At 39.4% G+C, this 15,524-nt stretch overlaps 1 protein-coding gene across 1 annotated transcript in view; it reads right to left on the minus strand.

The window, feature by feature from the left end:
- mtor (mechanistic target of rapamycin kinase) overlaps positions 1-15,524 on the minus strand; it is a 98,670-nt gene that overhangs the window by 10,620 nt on the left and 72,526 nt on the right. Inside the window, exons 37-47 of the mRNA XM_022195413.2 lie at positions 12,749-12,864; positions 10,090-10,207; positions 9,339-9,536; positions 8,708-8,808; positions 8,402-8,498; positions 8,144-8,242; positions 7,905-8,027; positions 6,937-7,119; positions 6,457-6,591; positions 2,749-2,923; positions 79-214 (exon numbers count right to left, since the gene is read on the minus strand). Of these exons, the coding sequence (XP_022051105.1) occupies positions 79-214; positions 2,749-2,923; positions 6,457-6,591; positions 6,937-7,119; positions 7,905-8,027; positions 8,144-8,242; positions 8,402-8,498; positions 8,708-8,808; positions 9,339-9,536; positions 10,090-10,207; positions 12,749-12,864 (1,481 nt within the window). The remainder of the gene's footprint in view (positions 1-78; positions 215-2,748; positions 2,924-6,456; positions 6,592-6,936; positions 7,120-7,904; positions 8,028-8,143; positions 8,243-8,401; positions 8,499-8,707; positions 8,809-9,338; positions 9,537-10,089; positions 10,208-12,748; positions 12,865-15,524) is intronic.

The following is a 15,524-nucleotide window of genomic DNA, read 5'->3' on the forward strand; positions in this document are numbered from 1 at the left end:
AAAACTTTCTGTCCATTGGAATTTGAGCAAGTGATGCTCTTGTGAGCGTGGAAATGACTTAGAATGAGGGTCTACCACCTGAGGTTCTTGCGCAAGGACGCAGGGTCGTTGGCCAGCAGTGTGTTGACCAGACCAAACAGTTGCATGACTCTCTCGTCCTGCCTCAGGTCCTCGTGGCCCTTCAACAGGAACATGAACTCATGGCCGTTACTACCTGCAGATGGGACCATAAAACACAACAGTGATTTCCTGCTCAAAGGGAGTTGAATCATCATCTAAAAATCATTATTTGGTTGCATTTGTCTGAACTGGTTTTCCTCCATGATGCTCTCCTGCTGCATCTCTACTACCATCTCTTGGAGCAAGGTTAGACAAGGCAACAAATATTTTCACATGCACTACACCAATATGCCCTACACTAAAACTACCAACAGGTGAAGTGTACAATACTAATCAAAGATCTACTGATAACGGCTATTTTTCTATTGATTCATCTATTGAAATTAACAAATAGATAGATAACAATCAATTTTCCTCTGAAAAAAGCAAAATGACAATAACTAAGTGTAGTTTCTATTAAATCATTCAACTTTCTATTAAAACATTCAGTCTGTATGTTTGTATATAAATGCAGTGCAACATATTGTGGACATTTTACTAAAACAGCTAATTTTCTACTCATCACGTATTTCTTGTCTGACTTAGGAAGTCGTTTTAAACTATACAAAAATCTAACTTGATTCTCAGCCCCATCTTCAGTTCATCATGTATCGTGAGTTTGATAACATCATGGTTAAAAATCAGGATTGTAGCAGTGCAGAGGATCAGCTTGATTAACATGTAGTCTTAATGGGCTACATAGTCACTATTTTGTATTTACTCCATTGTGTTACAACAGAAACAGAAATTTTTTAAAATGAGAACAGTTTAATTGGAATTTTGGTACATGTGAGAAAGCAGGAGAGATGATCTGCAGTGATACTGAAGCAAGACATCTGTTATAAAAAAAAAAAACTATAATAAAAAAGAAGAAAAAACATGCATTTGTCAAAATATTGATGTTGATGCACTTTTGTCCGTTATGCCAAGTAATTGTGACAGCTCTAGTTGATTAACTGGTGACAATACAATGTTGGGCTGGGAAACCTTGAATCCTGGTATTCATGTGAATGTTACTTTGACACCTACACTACTGCTCAAAAGTTTGGGGTCATCCAAGCAATGTCATGTTTTCCATGAAAACTCATACTTTTATTCATGTGCTAACATAATTGCACAAAGGTTTTTTAATCATCAGTTAGCCTTTTAACAGCATTAGCTAACACAATGTAGCATTAGAACACAGGAGTGATGGTTGCTGGAAATGTTCCTCTGTACCCCTATGTAGGTATTCCATTAAAAATCTGCTGTTTCCAGCTAGAATAGTCATTTACCACATTAACAATGTCTAGACTGTATTTCTGATTCATTTAATGTTATCTTCACTGAAAAACTGCTCTTTTTAAAAAATAAGGGCATTTCTAAGTGACCCCAAACTTTGAACAGTAGTGTACCTTCCACATTGTTACAAACCAAGCACAGGTTAGTATACATGACTCCTAAAATAAGCTTTATTCCAATAATCCCTGCTTCCTGGTCACCCTCTGTTTGGAACAACACTGGAGTTATACAGCAGAACAAAGCTTTACAAATGCATACTAAAAGTACTTTTTCCCCAGCAACTCTCATGGAGTGGAAAATATGTATGTATACATTCACTGGATGAACTGTGACATCAATTCGATCCTCCTAAACTGAATTACATCTTCAGGATGATAGAAGGGGAAATGTATTTAACTTTTCTAAGGCACAAATAATGTCACTTATCTAACAGTTTCACTATTTCACCAGCAGTGGAACTGCCATATTACATTAAATGAAGTAAACTGACACCTGCAGTGGAAAGAGTAAGACAAGGTCCCTGTTCTAACCTAAATGTGCCTCTAATGGCAATCCCAGTAAGCAATGTGTGCCACTAGGGGGACAAAGCACCGACAGTAAATCTAAGGTGCCTTGCAGTGGGTGACAGGTCTTAATCTGAAGTCTTGCTCCAGAGGTCAGTTGATTTATTGGCTATCATCTTTTACAGAGCGTGTTGTGTAACACTGATGGGATACATCAGAACAAGGTATCGCTTTGTCCAGCGAAAAAGTGCGAAGCACAGTGAACTATTTGTGATTGATAATGTGTGGATTTGGCTTCAAGACAAGGTGACTTTATAGTGCTGTACCATTTCTGAAGTACCTCACCATCATATTTCATATCATACAGCAGAGTAGGGGGATAAAGTGTCAGAATTATTTATATCTGTGTTCAATTTAATGCCAATGAACAGTGCTGGGAGGCTTCCAGCCACATCAGGTCTGTGTATTTCTCTTAGGACAGAAAATGAGAAAACATGGTTGCATGGTATCTGTGGTACAGTGCTGAGTCTGTCTTTTCATTTTTGCATTAAGGTGATGGCTGGTTTAATTTGGTTTCTTATGGTCAGGATGTTTTTACTGTTGAGAATTAGTAATACAGACAGAACTTTGGCATGAATTGTAAATAAATCATGGCCTTGGAGTTGTTTATTGTTCCAGGCACTGGATTTTCTCTAATGTGATGGCCCATCCCATACCTGCTGAAATCACATGACGAGAAATATACTTTAATCTATTTTCTTAATATAACAGGTCATAAGCCTGTGCAATTTTCTTCAAATCTTACCCATGATGGTGAGTTTGCGTGGGCGCTGCTTGGAGGTGATGACCTGCAGGGAGGGGGCGATGGACTGGATGCGTATAATAGGCTGGTTGGGGTCGTAAGTGCCAGGTACAGCAAGCTCCAGGTCTCGACACATCAGCAGCTTTGGAGACACATATTGTAGCTCCAGGGAGGTCAGCTGTGGGGAAAGTGGAAGAGGTGCGGATGCGGCCCAGGAAGAGAAAATGAGTTTTTGGTCTGTTGTGTACAAAAGCTGCACTGACCCAACAGCGTCTGCCAACAGTGCCTAAAGCAATACGCAGATCGCACCAGACACCGGCTCATATCCAAGATATGGTTTTATCTAAAAAATTTGTTTATTCACAATCTTTTATAAATTACTCTGGAACATTTATCTTTCTAAATGCATTTGCTGCTTGTCAGCATTCAACCATTAGTCACTGAAGCTGCCGTAGATGTGGTATATTATTTAAAGACGTTCATTATTAAATTCTGAATGCTGATGTATGGTTACCATGTATGGTTACAGCTCCAACCTGCCCTGGATCTGCTGCATGCATGGATCTTATAGTGGGTTTATTTCTATGTTAATGTCCCATGGAGGATGTTTGCTCTGCCCCCAGCATGTTGTGGCTGTGGATTTCACACTGCGGACTGTAATGTCTCAGCAGGGAGCATCCCCAAGAGCAGGGCCATGCTACAATGTCAAATAGTACTGCCGTCTCCATTTATTATGTGAAGCTAGAGCTGCTGACAAAACTATTTTCAATGTCACTCTTGAACAATGTGATGGTAGCTGTAAGGAATGACATCTATCAGTTCAATTTCATATTCACTCCAGAAGCAGCAAGACTTTTTCTCAGTAAAGTTTGTACCCGTGATGCTGCACCAAACTGCTTTTTGGTACTACTCAAGTCCACAGTATCAGTTTCACTGATGGCTAACAGCTTCATTAGGGAAATAATTTATATAGCATCAGGTATGCAGTGTTTATATGTAATACAAAATTATAATATCGTATATGCAGGGTTTTATATTTAAAAGTAGGGCAGTTATTGAAGGACTAAAATGGGCAATGAATATACTGAAATCTTTGAGAAAAAAGGAGTTCCGCTATATTTTGGAAGATGCTGAAAGAGTAACACATTCAAAACAGCATATTTTAAAAACAGTTTTGTGTAAGGCTCAATGATAATATTCTTATTTATGAAAGCTAAGAGACAAATCAAAACTAGATGAAAAAAGTAATTAACACACACAAAATTATCTGCAATTTGAAGAATCCATGTCACAAAAATGTTCTTGGTTTTGTGAATGACTACATATATGTTTCATCTGAGATTATAATGTCATTTCAAAATGTTGTGTTGTTAAACTGACAATAAAAGGAGGAATGCTAATTAATGATGCTCTGGTATTACTCTTGGACCTCCATCGTCCCAGTTTCATTATATCGTGTTATCTTTCAACACTGTATTTGGCATCTTGTTCATTAACTTCAACAAGAAACTGTGGAGTAAAAGAAGTCTTTGATTTCTCTGCCATCAATCTTTCATTTGCTTCCATCTGTTGGTATGCTGGCACACACAATAACCATCATAGCAGAATTTGGACTCCTATACGGCATTATACATGACTAAGAGACAGTATGCCGAATTTCGGGACATGAAATGCAAAATGTATCTCATCGGATATGATGAGAGACTGGAATGGACACAGGAATACAGAGGTGGTGGGATGTCAGATCTAATTTCCTCCAGAGTCATACAGATGTGCTGCTTCAGCGAACTGTTTTCAACCACATTTCAAGGACTTACATAGTTAGCACAGATGAAGATTTGCTGTTCAAGGTTGGAGTCTGTGTTCTTCAGTAGACATAACATAGCAAGTTTTCATATACATATATATATATATATATATATATATATATATATTATACAAACAACCGGCCACCAAGACGAAGATTTCTGTGATCCTTAGGACCAATTCGTGCATAAGCCAATAAATGGATGTGTTCGCGGCTGTGTTCATAATGCACTACGGCTGTGCCAGTTTGCACTGACAGTCAGATTGCCCCTTATATCAAACACAGAAAAACCTACAGGTCAATTTTAACAGGATTAGGAGCTACTTACAGATTATGCTGTAGCACCATGTCAGTGACTACTCCAGAGATGTGTCAAATATATTACGATAATAGAGCATAAGATTTCTGGAGAATTTAGAGCATCCTACTGTGTCTGGACTCATCTGATGGAAAGCTTGTGCAAAGTCCTGCAGCAACTACTTCAGTTACAAGTGTTGATAAAAAAAGAGTATGCATGACTGAGAGCCTCCTTGTCTCATACCTAACATTTGTTTTAAGCACCACTTTTTTTCCTGGCATATATGTGGTTGATGCCGATGTAGTGTGGACCTTAAGTGCAGTAATTTATACAGCAGGCAACAAATTTATTAGACCACCACCCAGGGTAAGGTGTTTGCCACCGCTAGCCCAAATGAACAGTATTTTTTTATGTTTCTGTAATGGTTAATTCACCAGTATGTGTCAGCTCTTTAATCAAAATGATATCTTTAAAGCCAAAGTAAGATTATTGTTGTTATCTGTGAATTTTCAAATATACAGTTTTACAAAGAGCAGAAAAAAATAGTAAAGCACATTATTATTTTTTGATTGTGATGCCAAATTAAAGTTATTTCCTTGCATTCCTGAACAGAAAAAATGTTTTAGTGGTTATTTGTTAATTTCTGACTTCTCAGAGAATTCCAATGAGCTGGCTCAAATTTTGGTATAAAAACATGAATTCAGTTTGAAATTCTTCATTCCTGTTCAAAATGGTGAAGCATACTGAACTCACTGAGAAAGACAGAGTCTGAATAAAAGCACTTCACGACGCTTGATGGTCTTTGAGACAAATAGGGCAAGACATAAAGCGTTCTCACAGTGTGGTCAAGTATGCCTTGGACTCGATTGCAGAAACTGGTACTTACAAAGTGCAAATGGAAGAGGACAAAGATGCAAGCTAACAGAAACAGGTGTCAGGTATCTCAAGATTTGAAGTACTAGAGATGGAAGGAAGACCACTACTGATCTTTAGACATGGATTAATGCTTCTGAGAAAGTCTCCAGAATGACCACAAGCAGATGACCGAAGGAACACAGCTTAAAGGGAAGAACAGTTGCTGAGAAGCCATTATTAAGGACCATAAACACCCAGAAATGCCTGAAATTTACCACAGAGCACAAACACTGGACTGTAGATGACTAGAAAAAGGTATGCTGGATGGACGAGTCCAAGTTTGAACTCTTCAGTCAGCATCATTGTGTTTATGCCTGCAGAACCATGCCATTTGTGGAAATGGCATGGGTAAATTAGTTCAAATGGATGGTGTCATGAACAAGAAGGTCTATCACAATCCTATTGAACAGATCTGGGATTCATTGAATTCCAAAACAGATCACACCAAAGTTTCATCCAAAGCAAGTCTCTGGGAACAGTTAGAAACTATTTGTAACTTACTAACAAAAGAGATTGTTGAAAAGTCCATAAAAACAGTGCAAGCAAGAATGGAAGCTGTTCTCAAAGCCAAATGAGGTCAAAATACAAAATATTAAGTTTTTTGGTTAACATATGTGAATAAGGACTAATGCAGACCGCAGTGGAGTGGTCACGTAGCTTCATTACAGTGACCGTGATTTTCACCACTCACCTGTGGCAGCTGTTTGGAGATGCGTCTGAACACATGGTAATAGAGGTCCCAGGCCTGGGTCAAGTCTTTCACATTTCCAGAGCGCATGTACTTCCTGCACCAGTCTTGAGCCTCCATCAAGTCCCTGCCATAAGCCTGCAGCACAAAGTGAGAAAACACAAGTATTCAGGGACTCTGACAACCAAGGCAATAAAAATCAATGCTCTACCTTGATTAATATATTATTTCAGAATGTATTTGTCTTCATTAGCAAAGGCAACTGCCAAAGCAGATACATGTTATTTTAATATGTTTGACTATCACTTCCAGGCAATGTCAACAAGAAAAACAAATGAAAAAAGAAGCAATTGAAGAATTATTTTGGCATCCAATATGACAAACTATTACGCAAATCAACACTGTAGTCGAGTTCCGAATTCAACAATTACATTTAGAGTCACTAAGAATCTAAATGAAACCTTAATTGGAAATGACACAAACCTGGTTAAAAGAGGTCTCTTTGAGAGTCTGTGGTCCCCTTTCCATCATGGCGTGCAAAGGTTCCAGCACAGCAAACATGCCCTTGACGTTGCGTTCACCAAAGTAAAGACGTGAAGCTTCTTCAAGGCCCTCGTGCCACATCTCATGCCACAAGATGGCCACTCGGATAAGCTCCTCACTCACCTGGAAGAAGAAGAAAAGCAAAAAGGAAAAGGTCAGAGTGGTCTCTGATACTGCCTCCCAAACGTCAGGGCTGTGCAATATCAAGTATCTGGTCTTCACAGATCATTTTTAGGTATTTCCTGTTTACTGGATAAAAAACTAAATTTGGCATTTTAAAAGAAAATACAAAAACAAATTTAAGCCTCTTGAAACTCATGTGGTAGCAAAGACACAAACACATCATGAAGCAACAGCAACAACTGTACACTCATTCTTTTCTTTCATAGATGTTTTTACTTGTGTAGTATAAAGGCAGAAGATCTAATATTCTGAGTTAGATTTCTAATACCGCAGCTTTTCTTTTCTTTTTTGTTTTACAGGTACTGAAAAATATTGAAAGATAAAGTGACAAGAAACTCTTGAACTACGGATAATTATTCATGTCAGTATTGGTGAATTAAATATTCAAATACTAGACCAGCAGAATCTCAAATTTAACCCCAAGAAACAAGTCCACAGCCTTTTTCTATACCAAAGAGGATGATTTTATTACTGTGCCAAGGAACGTGGCAGAGATATGTGATGATCAGTGTACGTTGGTGGGTACATCTACGTATATTAAATGGCCATATTCCATGTTGAAGTGCTTTCTGATCATCAATAACTAATAAAGAAATGCTGTACATCTAAGAAAAAATGCTGCATTTCTGACAATGCCATATGGGGGAATGAACAGCTATGGCAGAGCTCTTCCGAGTGCTTTTCTTGTTTAAGAATTGTCAAATAGCAATGTTCAATCTCTCTACCATCATGGCCTGCTGAACCAGAGTGTTGCAGTGTTCACACATATTCTTCAGGATCTTGTTAGCTGCATTGTGACGGGCAGTGGTGGTGGACTTGGAAGCCACAGTCAGAGGGTAGATCAAAGCCTAGAGGTAAAGAAAGAACAATCACTGTTTCTGTGCTTTTAATTTACTATATGAATGTGGTCTTGGTTCTGTTCTACACTGTAAAACAAAATATCCTGCAGTATAAACAGACTTACCTGGGGATGATACCGTCCAATGTCTGTTAGCAGCTGGTGGATGAGACGACCCACAAGGGCTCGAGGGGTGTCAATTCGAGCTATGAGCTGAGGGATCACCTACACAGACAGAGAGAAAAAAGGAAAAAACTCAGCAACCTGCAGCGATATGTGAAATCCAAAGCATAGAATTGACACACTCAGTGTTGAAATTAGCAGACCACAGTATTTTCAATCTTCTAACACCTCATCAAATGTGTGTTTCTGCATGTATATTACCTGTAGCCAAGTGTCTATTTGAATGGTTTTGATGCCCTCCACCAGAGCTTCATTCACTTCAGGCCAATGACCGTAGTCAAACCACAGCGTCAAAACCCTGCGCAGTTTAAGAAACAGGAACAAAGACAAAAACAAAATCAGAATCACATCTTGGCTGTTTATCATAGATCATGAAACTGTGCATTTACCATCTACCACTAGAGGTCCCCCTACCCTCACATACCACAACTACTGGGTGTACATGAATATGGGTGCCATTTGGTTGCTTGGACTACTTCCTCAGAGTGTGTTAGTCATTTAACTTACCTGAGTGTGTCCTGCAGGTTATTTCCTCTTGATAGAGAAATGGAGCGGAAGAAACCTTGAACAGCAGGAACTGTGTACAAGAGCAGCGTCTTCGAGAGGTCCTGCAGAGGGACATATGCTTTTAATGCATGACATAAAGGAAAAAAATATATTGAGGACCATATTGTACTGTAGATGTTGGCTGTAAGGGGGTGTGGTATGGTCTGGAAAGTCAGCAGAAGTCAGAATGATTACTGGAAACAGCAATAACTGGGCAGAGATGAATGAATTTCTCAAAGCTGAGTATTGAAATAATATCTTCTCTGGCATAAGTCAATGTTTCACTTGCCACAAAAAATGCTTCCATTTTAAGCTGGTTTTATTTTTTTAATTGTAAAGCATGCAGAAACTTTGGAATGAAAACTGCGGTAATGTATGTCCATGTTGTGATATGTAGTTTGTCAGTAATTTTGAATGTGTGGCAGAAATATGTCCAGGTTATGTCATGCACTAGTTCACTTGATGAGGTGTGTTGCTTGGGTAGACTCAAACAATGCATGGGCAATGTAGACAGTATTTTAACTGTAGATTTCTATCTTGCAGGGAGAAAGTAACTGTGAATGTGGATTTGTATATTTTCCACAGCTCTCACCTCATTGACCTTCTTCTGGCCCGGTGAGGGTACGGGACTGTGATCAGTGCTATCGACCTCACTGTCGCTGTTGCTGGCTTCACTATTAGCACTGGCTCCGCTGGCGTGTCGTAGTTTCTTCTTCTCATCACGTCCCTGATTCTGGTGTTTGTAGTGCAGCACAGCCTCGAAATTCATCACAGCCCAGGCATGCCAGGCCTGCCGACAGATGGAACACACTGGGTGAAACTGGTTTTCTAAGTGCTGTTGACTGGAAAAAAACTTCCACATTTATCCATGATGTAATTTATCAGTTTACTGTGGGGCTGATACCTCCCAGGGGACTGTAACTTTTCTGATCCAAACATATGAGTTTGATGTTTACTGTGTTATGCAATAAGCTATTAAAAAGCTCAAGGGAGTTGGTGAAGATGAATACAGTATGGTAACGTCTTTGTAGGCTGCAGCACAGACTTGGACAAGAAAAACAAGAGATGTTCTCAGCTCTTCCATCACCTCATATCTTTGATGTGTCAAAAGATGAACCACAAGCATAACAATGGAATTATTTAAAATTAATGAACCATGCAGACAAAAAAACAAAAGCTAAACAAGCAGCCATGTTATGATATGTTTGGTTAAAGGACAATAAAATGGAGAGTCGAAGGTTTTCTCGGAGGCATGTCAGTGCCAGGGCAATTTCTTACCAACACAGGTGGGATTTTTGCAGCCAGAGAGAAGTCAAAAGTGTTGAGATGAAGGGGGGACTGACCTTGTACCAGTTGCGGTCATGCTCTGTTGAATTGCTGTAATACTGCAGGACTTTGGGAATGGTGCTTTCATTGATGCCCTGCAGACTGAGCTGCCACTCACCCAGCTTCAAGAAACATCTGCATGGAGGAAAAGAAGAGACAAAAATCTGGAGACTGTGTCTGAAGGAACTTTTTTTCTACTAATTAAAATATTATATTTACATGTCAGCTTTATACATAGAAATCTTTGTGTAGCATAGATTGTAAGTCTCTTAGAAGCAATAAAAACCCAGACATTTTCTGGCATTTAACAGAAAAATAAACCTAATAAAATTTTTTGTAGCCCATCAAAGTTACTGAAGTCAGAGGTCAATGCTATTAACAGAAGCTCTGACACAGCAACGGATTCACTGACTACATTACTAACAATGAAACAAATATACTGTCAGGACCAGCCAAAAAGAAATATCTTCATGAGTTTATAAGCATGCTCTAGTTGTCATTGCTTATAAAGTGCTGGCAGTGACGCTCAGCAAATCCAAAGGCAGTTTATTAAAAAGGAGTCGGAAAATGATACAATACTTGTAAATCTTGTGGGCATTTATCAAAAGTATTACTACTTCAGGAAGCAGCGTATTTATCTGTTGAAAGATTGTGGGATCACATCTGGAGATTTTCAATTATCCAAACCAATTTTCCTATTAATTTAATCCAACAGTGAGCTCTGTGGCATCCCTGAGAAGGACCAAGCTCTATCCATCATGCACAAACACAGATATGTAGAGGTAAAAGTCAGGCTAGTTGTGCTTGGCAGAGCCACGATGTATAATTCACATATGACTACACTAAACCAAGTCACTGGCAAGAGCGATGCTGTCGACTCATCCATTAGTACTGTGAATACTGTTTGCTGAGCACCTCCAACAAATTGCCTTTTGGGATTACGCAATTTCTTCTGAGTGCTTTTCCATGCAAGTGCACAGTTTAGGTTCAATGCGTCCGTGCCAAACAGTTTCCGTAAAGGATTAGCAGGTTCAACTTCTGTGGAAGACGCAAGAGGAGGGGGACAGGGTGTCTGGGGACCTTGGAACAACTCAGGTACCTGAGTTATTGATCCACAGTAAAGCATCAGTGAAATTACAGTGGATTCTTTGGAGTGAGAGCGTCCATGTGACTGTAGGAATGCAAGTATCTTACTGAGCTGTCCAGGTGTGCTCCATACCACGTAGCCGACCCGTATTAGTTAAAAAGTGTCAGAATGTCTGGAGAGAAGCCGTCCTGACTTACTTCATACAGGTGTTTTCCCTAACACGCATTCCACTGACAGCCAGAGACACCGAGTGGAAGATGCAAATATTAGAAAAGCCCTGTGTACCTGTGGTCATGCTTTAGTGTTATCATGTATGATTTATGAGATAGGAGGGTATGTATGACTGCTGTTTAATGTGTACATGGCCAGATGACACTGCTGTATGATTTACTGTATGCAGGATTATACCTTTCTGCTCCTGTGTCACACCTCTTGCTTGTTAGATAACACACAATGCACTGCAGCAAATTCTTAGGAATCATTCTCTGGAGACCATGTGCCATGGCTGTTAGGACATTAAAATTAGAGCACAAAAAAATGGGAGAACGGAGATGCACTGGGTGATAACCACAGGCACGGTGCCACATTTACTACCAAATGGATTACATTATTAAAAGTTTGAGGGGAGACATTCTGGAAATCTGAGCAGCTTTGAAAACAACCACAGGATGCCAAGTAACCCGTAAAAAGGTGCTATGCCAGATTGGGTCATGCTCATGGAAAAGAAGCAAAATGCACTGTACATGACCCTGCCTGTTTACCACATGAGGGTAGAACATACACTACTGTTCAAAAGTTTGGGGTCACCCAGGTAATTCTCTGTTTTCAATGAAAACTCACACTTTTATTCATGTGCTAACATATTTACACAAGGGTTTTCTAATTATCACTTAGTCTTTTAACACCATTATTAACACATTGTAGCATTAGAACACAGGAGTGATGGTCGCTGGAAATGTTCCTCTGTGCCCCTATGTAGATATTTCATTAAAAATTAGTCATTTCCAGCTAAAATAGTCATTTACCACATTTACAATGTCTCGACTGTATTTCTGATTCATTTAACATGATCTTAATTGAAAAAATGCTATTCTTTCAAAAATAAGGACATTTCTCAGTGACTCCAAACTTTCAAACGGTAGTGTACATAAGGTCATTTTATTTCTTGCTTCAGCATCTTGCTTTGTGTTTTTGCCTTCATACTAGAAAGGGAGTACAGACACTGGTAACAGATACATGTAATTAATAGTGGTGCCACTAATGATTATTTTCTTTTAATTAACACATTAATCAATCAATCAGAGTTTATTTCTATAGCACTTTTCATGCAAAAGTAGCACAAAGTGCTTAACTCTCTATGAAGTAGATGAACGATAAATTTCCCTCCAAAAATACAAAATGACCTTTTCATGTAGGTTCATTCTCTTTGGACAAACTGCGTCTCTGTTTTATGCAGTTGTCAAAGCAATCAATGACAGCGTGACCATAAATCAGCAAGCATACCAGGATGCTGAAACGGAAAAAAGGTAACTGGAATTCCCCCATTCTTAGTGATATTATTTACATTTGTCTTCCACAAAGGAACTCACCTGGCCATCAGTTTGTGAAGCTCCTGCTTACGTTGATGGTCCTCGGCCGCAATGGCGTGCTGGGCCTGCTGCTGCACCCCTTGAACAAAATGCTGCATGTGCTGGAAGGCATCAATCTGACGAGACACAACAGAAATACCAACAGCAAGTAAAGACCTGGTGTCATTTAAAGACATGCGTTTGTGATGCTTTCTGTACGATTAGAGTTAGTGCTGGGGTGAACTGTCCTGGCACACATTCACAGATCTGTCAGCCTTAGTCAAGAAGGAACAACTATTTGTTGTTAGCCCCTTCTTCATTCTGCAAAGTTGACTATCCAGTGTGATTCTGAACAACCAAACTGTTTATATCAGTGTTGCTGGCCTCACAAATGGGAAAATTCCTGTTTGCCAGAACACTTCTGTTGTCATGGCTGCACTGTTTTTGTTACTTCAACTTATTAGGACTACTGTGACATTCTGGTACTTGATATCAACCAATTAGTGAAAGTCAGCCCTGTATGTCAGGGAGCTTTCGCATGTTGAGGATGTTAACCACAGCAACACACAAAGATGAACCCAACAGGTATACTGTGTGTATGAGACAATATCTGCAGTGCAAACAAATGTTCTATGAACAACATTGTGTCTTTTTCACATGTCTACAGCAGTTTACATGCATGACTAATTTTAAGACCATTCATATAAATGTCCTTGTGAAGTGTGACTTGAGAATTTCCATCAGTCTGTTCATTTAAGTAAAGACTTTCTATGTCTTGCCATTACTACTGACTATGACAATCCCTACTATACTTTTATTCAATAATACTGCAGCCATGGCAAGTGTGATAAGTGACGGAGCTGACATCCCCACATATTTGAAACACCGGAAACAGCAGATAGGTCTTTTCCAGTTCCAGCTGTGTGTGTGCATGTGTGTGTGTGTGTGTGTGCGTGTCTGCATGGATATTAATTTTCTGATTTGTCTGGCAAGAAGTGCAGCTGTCTCTGGCAACAGCAATGCCTATGGTCACACTTACCTAAGTCCTGTAATGAGACCTGCAGTCTGGAGCCACAAACACTACTCAACACCTGGCAATAAATGTGGGTGTGTTTATGTGAGTTTGGGGGTCTATACACTGTATGTGAACGGCTGTATGTGTGTGTGTGGCAGACAAATGGCACAGGATGCAGCAGTTCAATCCCATGCTGCTCTGGTGACACATAGTTTGAAACATGCAGTATAATGTTAGGTCACCATTGCTGGTAGGTGGAAGTCTGGGAGTGTTCTTGTGCTGGATGCTGGACCACAGAAAGAACAAAGGTCTCTGAACAAATGCTAACATTTATTAACGATCTGTAAAGTAAGGCTTACATCATCCACTGTTGCCATTGATTTTGAGGATTAATAATAACATTCATCTAAAAGTAGAGCTGGTTTAACTGATCAACTCCGTTCCAAGTGCAGGTTTCAACCTCTTGAGTTGTTTCAGTTCCTGAAATTATCCAGCTCTATCAAATCTCTCACTTATCACAGCCTTCGTCACACAATTTTTTATTTTTTTTTCTCAATTCAAAACTGTTATTGGCAACCCAAATTGAACAGAAATTTACCTCAACTGTCATTAGCCAACTCTTCATTATATTACAATGTGTCATTTTTCCCCACAGGCTCTGCTTGAAACAATTAGTGACGTTAACTTGACCATCAGAACCACAATGGGCTACCTCACACCTCATATGTTTTTATGGAGCTCGTTGAGCAAATTTTTACAGGCTTATCTGCAAACAAAGTTACATAACATGTTGTACATACTGGCCAGCCCACTGCAGTGACCATTGTAGGAATTTAATAACCATTGCACATTACATTTTTTATAAAGCTGGTTTAAACCTTAAATAACTGATTTTTGGGCTATTTCGAAGGCAATGGAAACACTGACCTTTTAAGTGAATATGGTGAACTTGCCAGCAAACAGTTACATAATATAAACATGTTTACAGGCTGCCTAATAAAAACACGTTTTGGTCTCAATCGCTAATTTTCCTAGTCCTGATGACTGTTATAGGGGTGGAATTTTTAATATAATGCATACATTTAAGTGCCACTAAGCATAATATTTATGCCTAATTAAATTCCAGAGATGATTGCATGGCGTGCCTCATCTCCTCCTCTTCGATTAGCCAAAGGTTAGAAGGAGTCAGGCACTGCCAAGACAGCTATGACTACAGTCATCATACTGAGCTACAAAACTTGTAGGTGACACCACAGAGGGTATCTTACTATGCAACATAGTCATGGAATAATTTTCAAAAAGTTCTTAAACTAGAAACATTTATATCCATGAATGAGTTTAACAATGTCATTAAAGGAGAACTTCGTTTTTTTTCAGCCTGGGGTCTGTTTTCATATGTCATTTCATACATGTGAGTGATGGAGAAATGAATTTTTGACATAGCTCCAGTATTTAGCCAGGCAGGCAGCTTCGCAGCTCAGCTAGCAGCTCAGCTAGCGAAAAGTATGGGGCAACTTGCCCCCCTGCGTCAAAGTCCGCCCTGACGTGCTTTTTTCCCCCCCACACTTATGGGGGATAGTCTCAACGAGTGTCCCACAACATACTAGAAATGAGAAGTGAACAAAAACCTCCACATTACCTGGCGATCACTCTTTGTGGTCTGTATCCAAATCTCAGGACGCTAGAAAGCAAATCTCGTTGCAAAATCGCGAGCTATCGCGATTTCGCGAGTGTGGGACACTCATTGAGACTATCCGAGCCGGTCAGTGTGGGGGAAAAAAG

This window comes from Acanthochromis polyacanthus, chromosome 6, assembly GCF_021347895.1.
Source record: "Acanthochromis polyacanthus isolate Apoly-LR-REF ecotype Palm Island chromosome 6, KAUST_Apoly_ChrSc, whole genome shotgun sequence".
In the NCBI taxonomy this organism is placed as follows: Eukaryota; Metazoa; Chordata; class Actinopteri; family Pomacentridae; genus Acanthochromis; species Acanthochromis polyacanthus.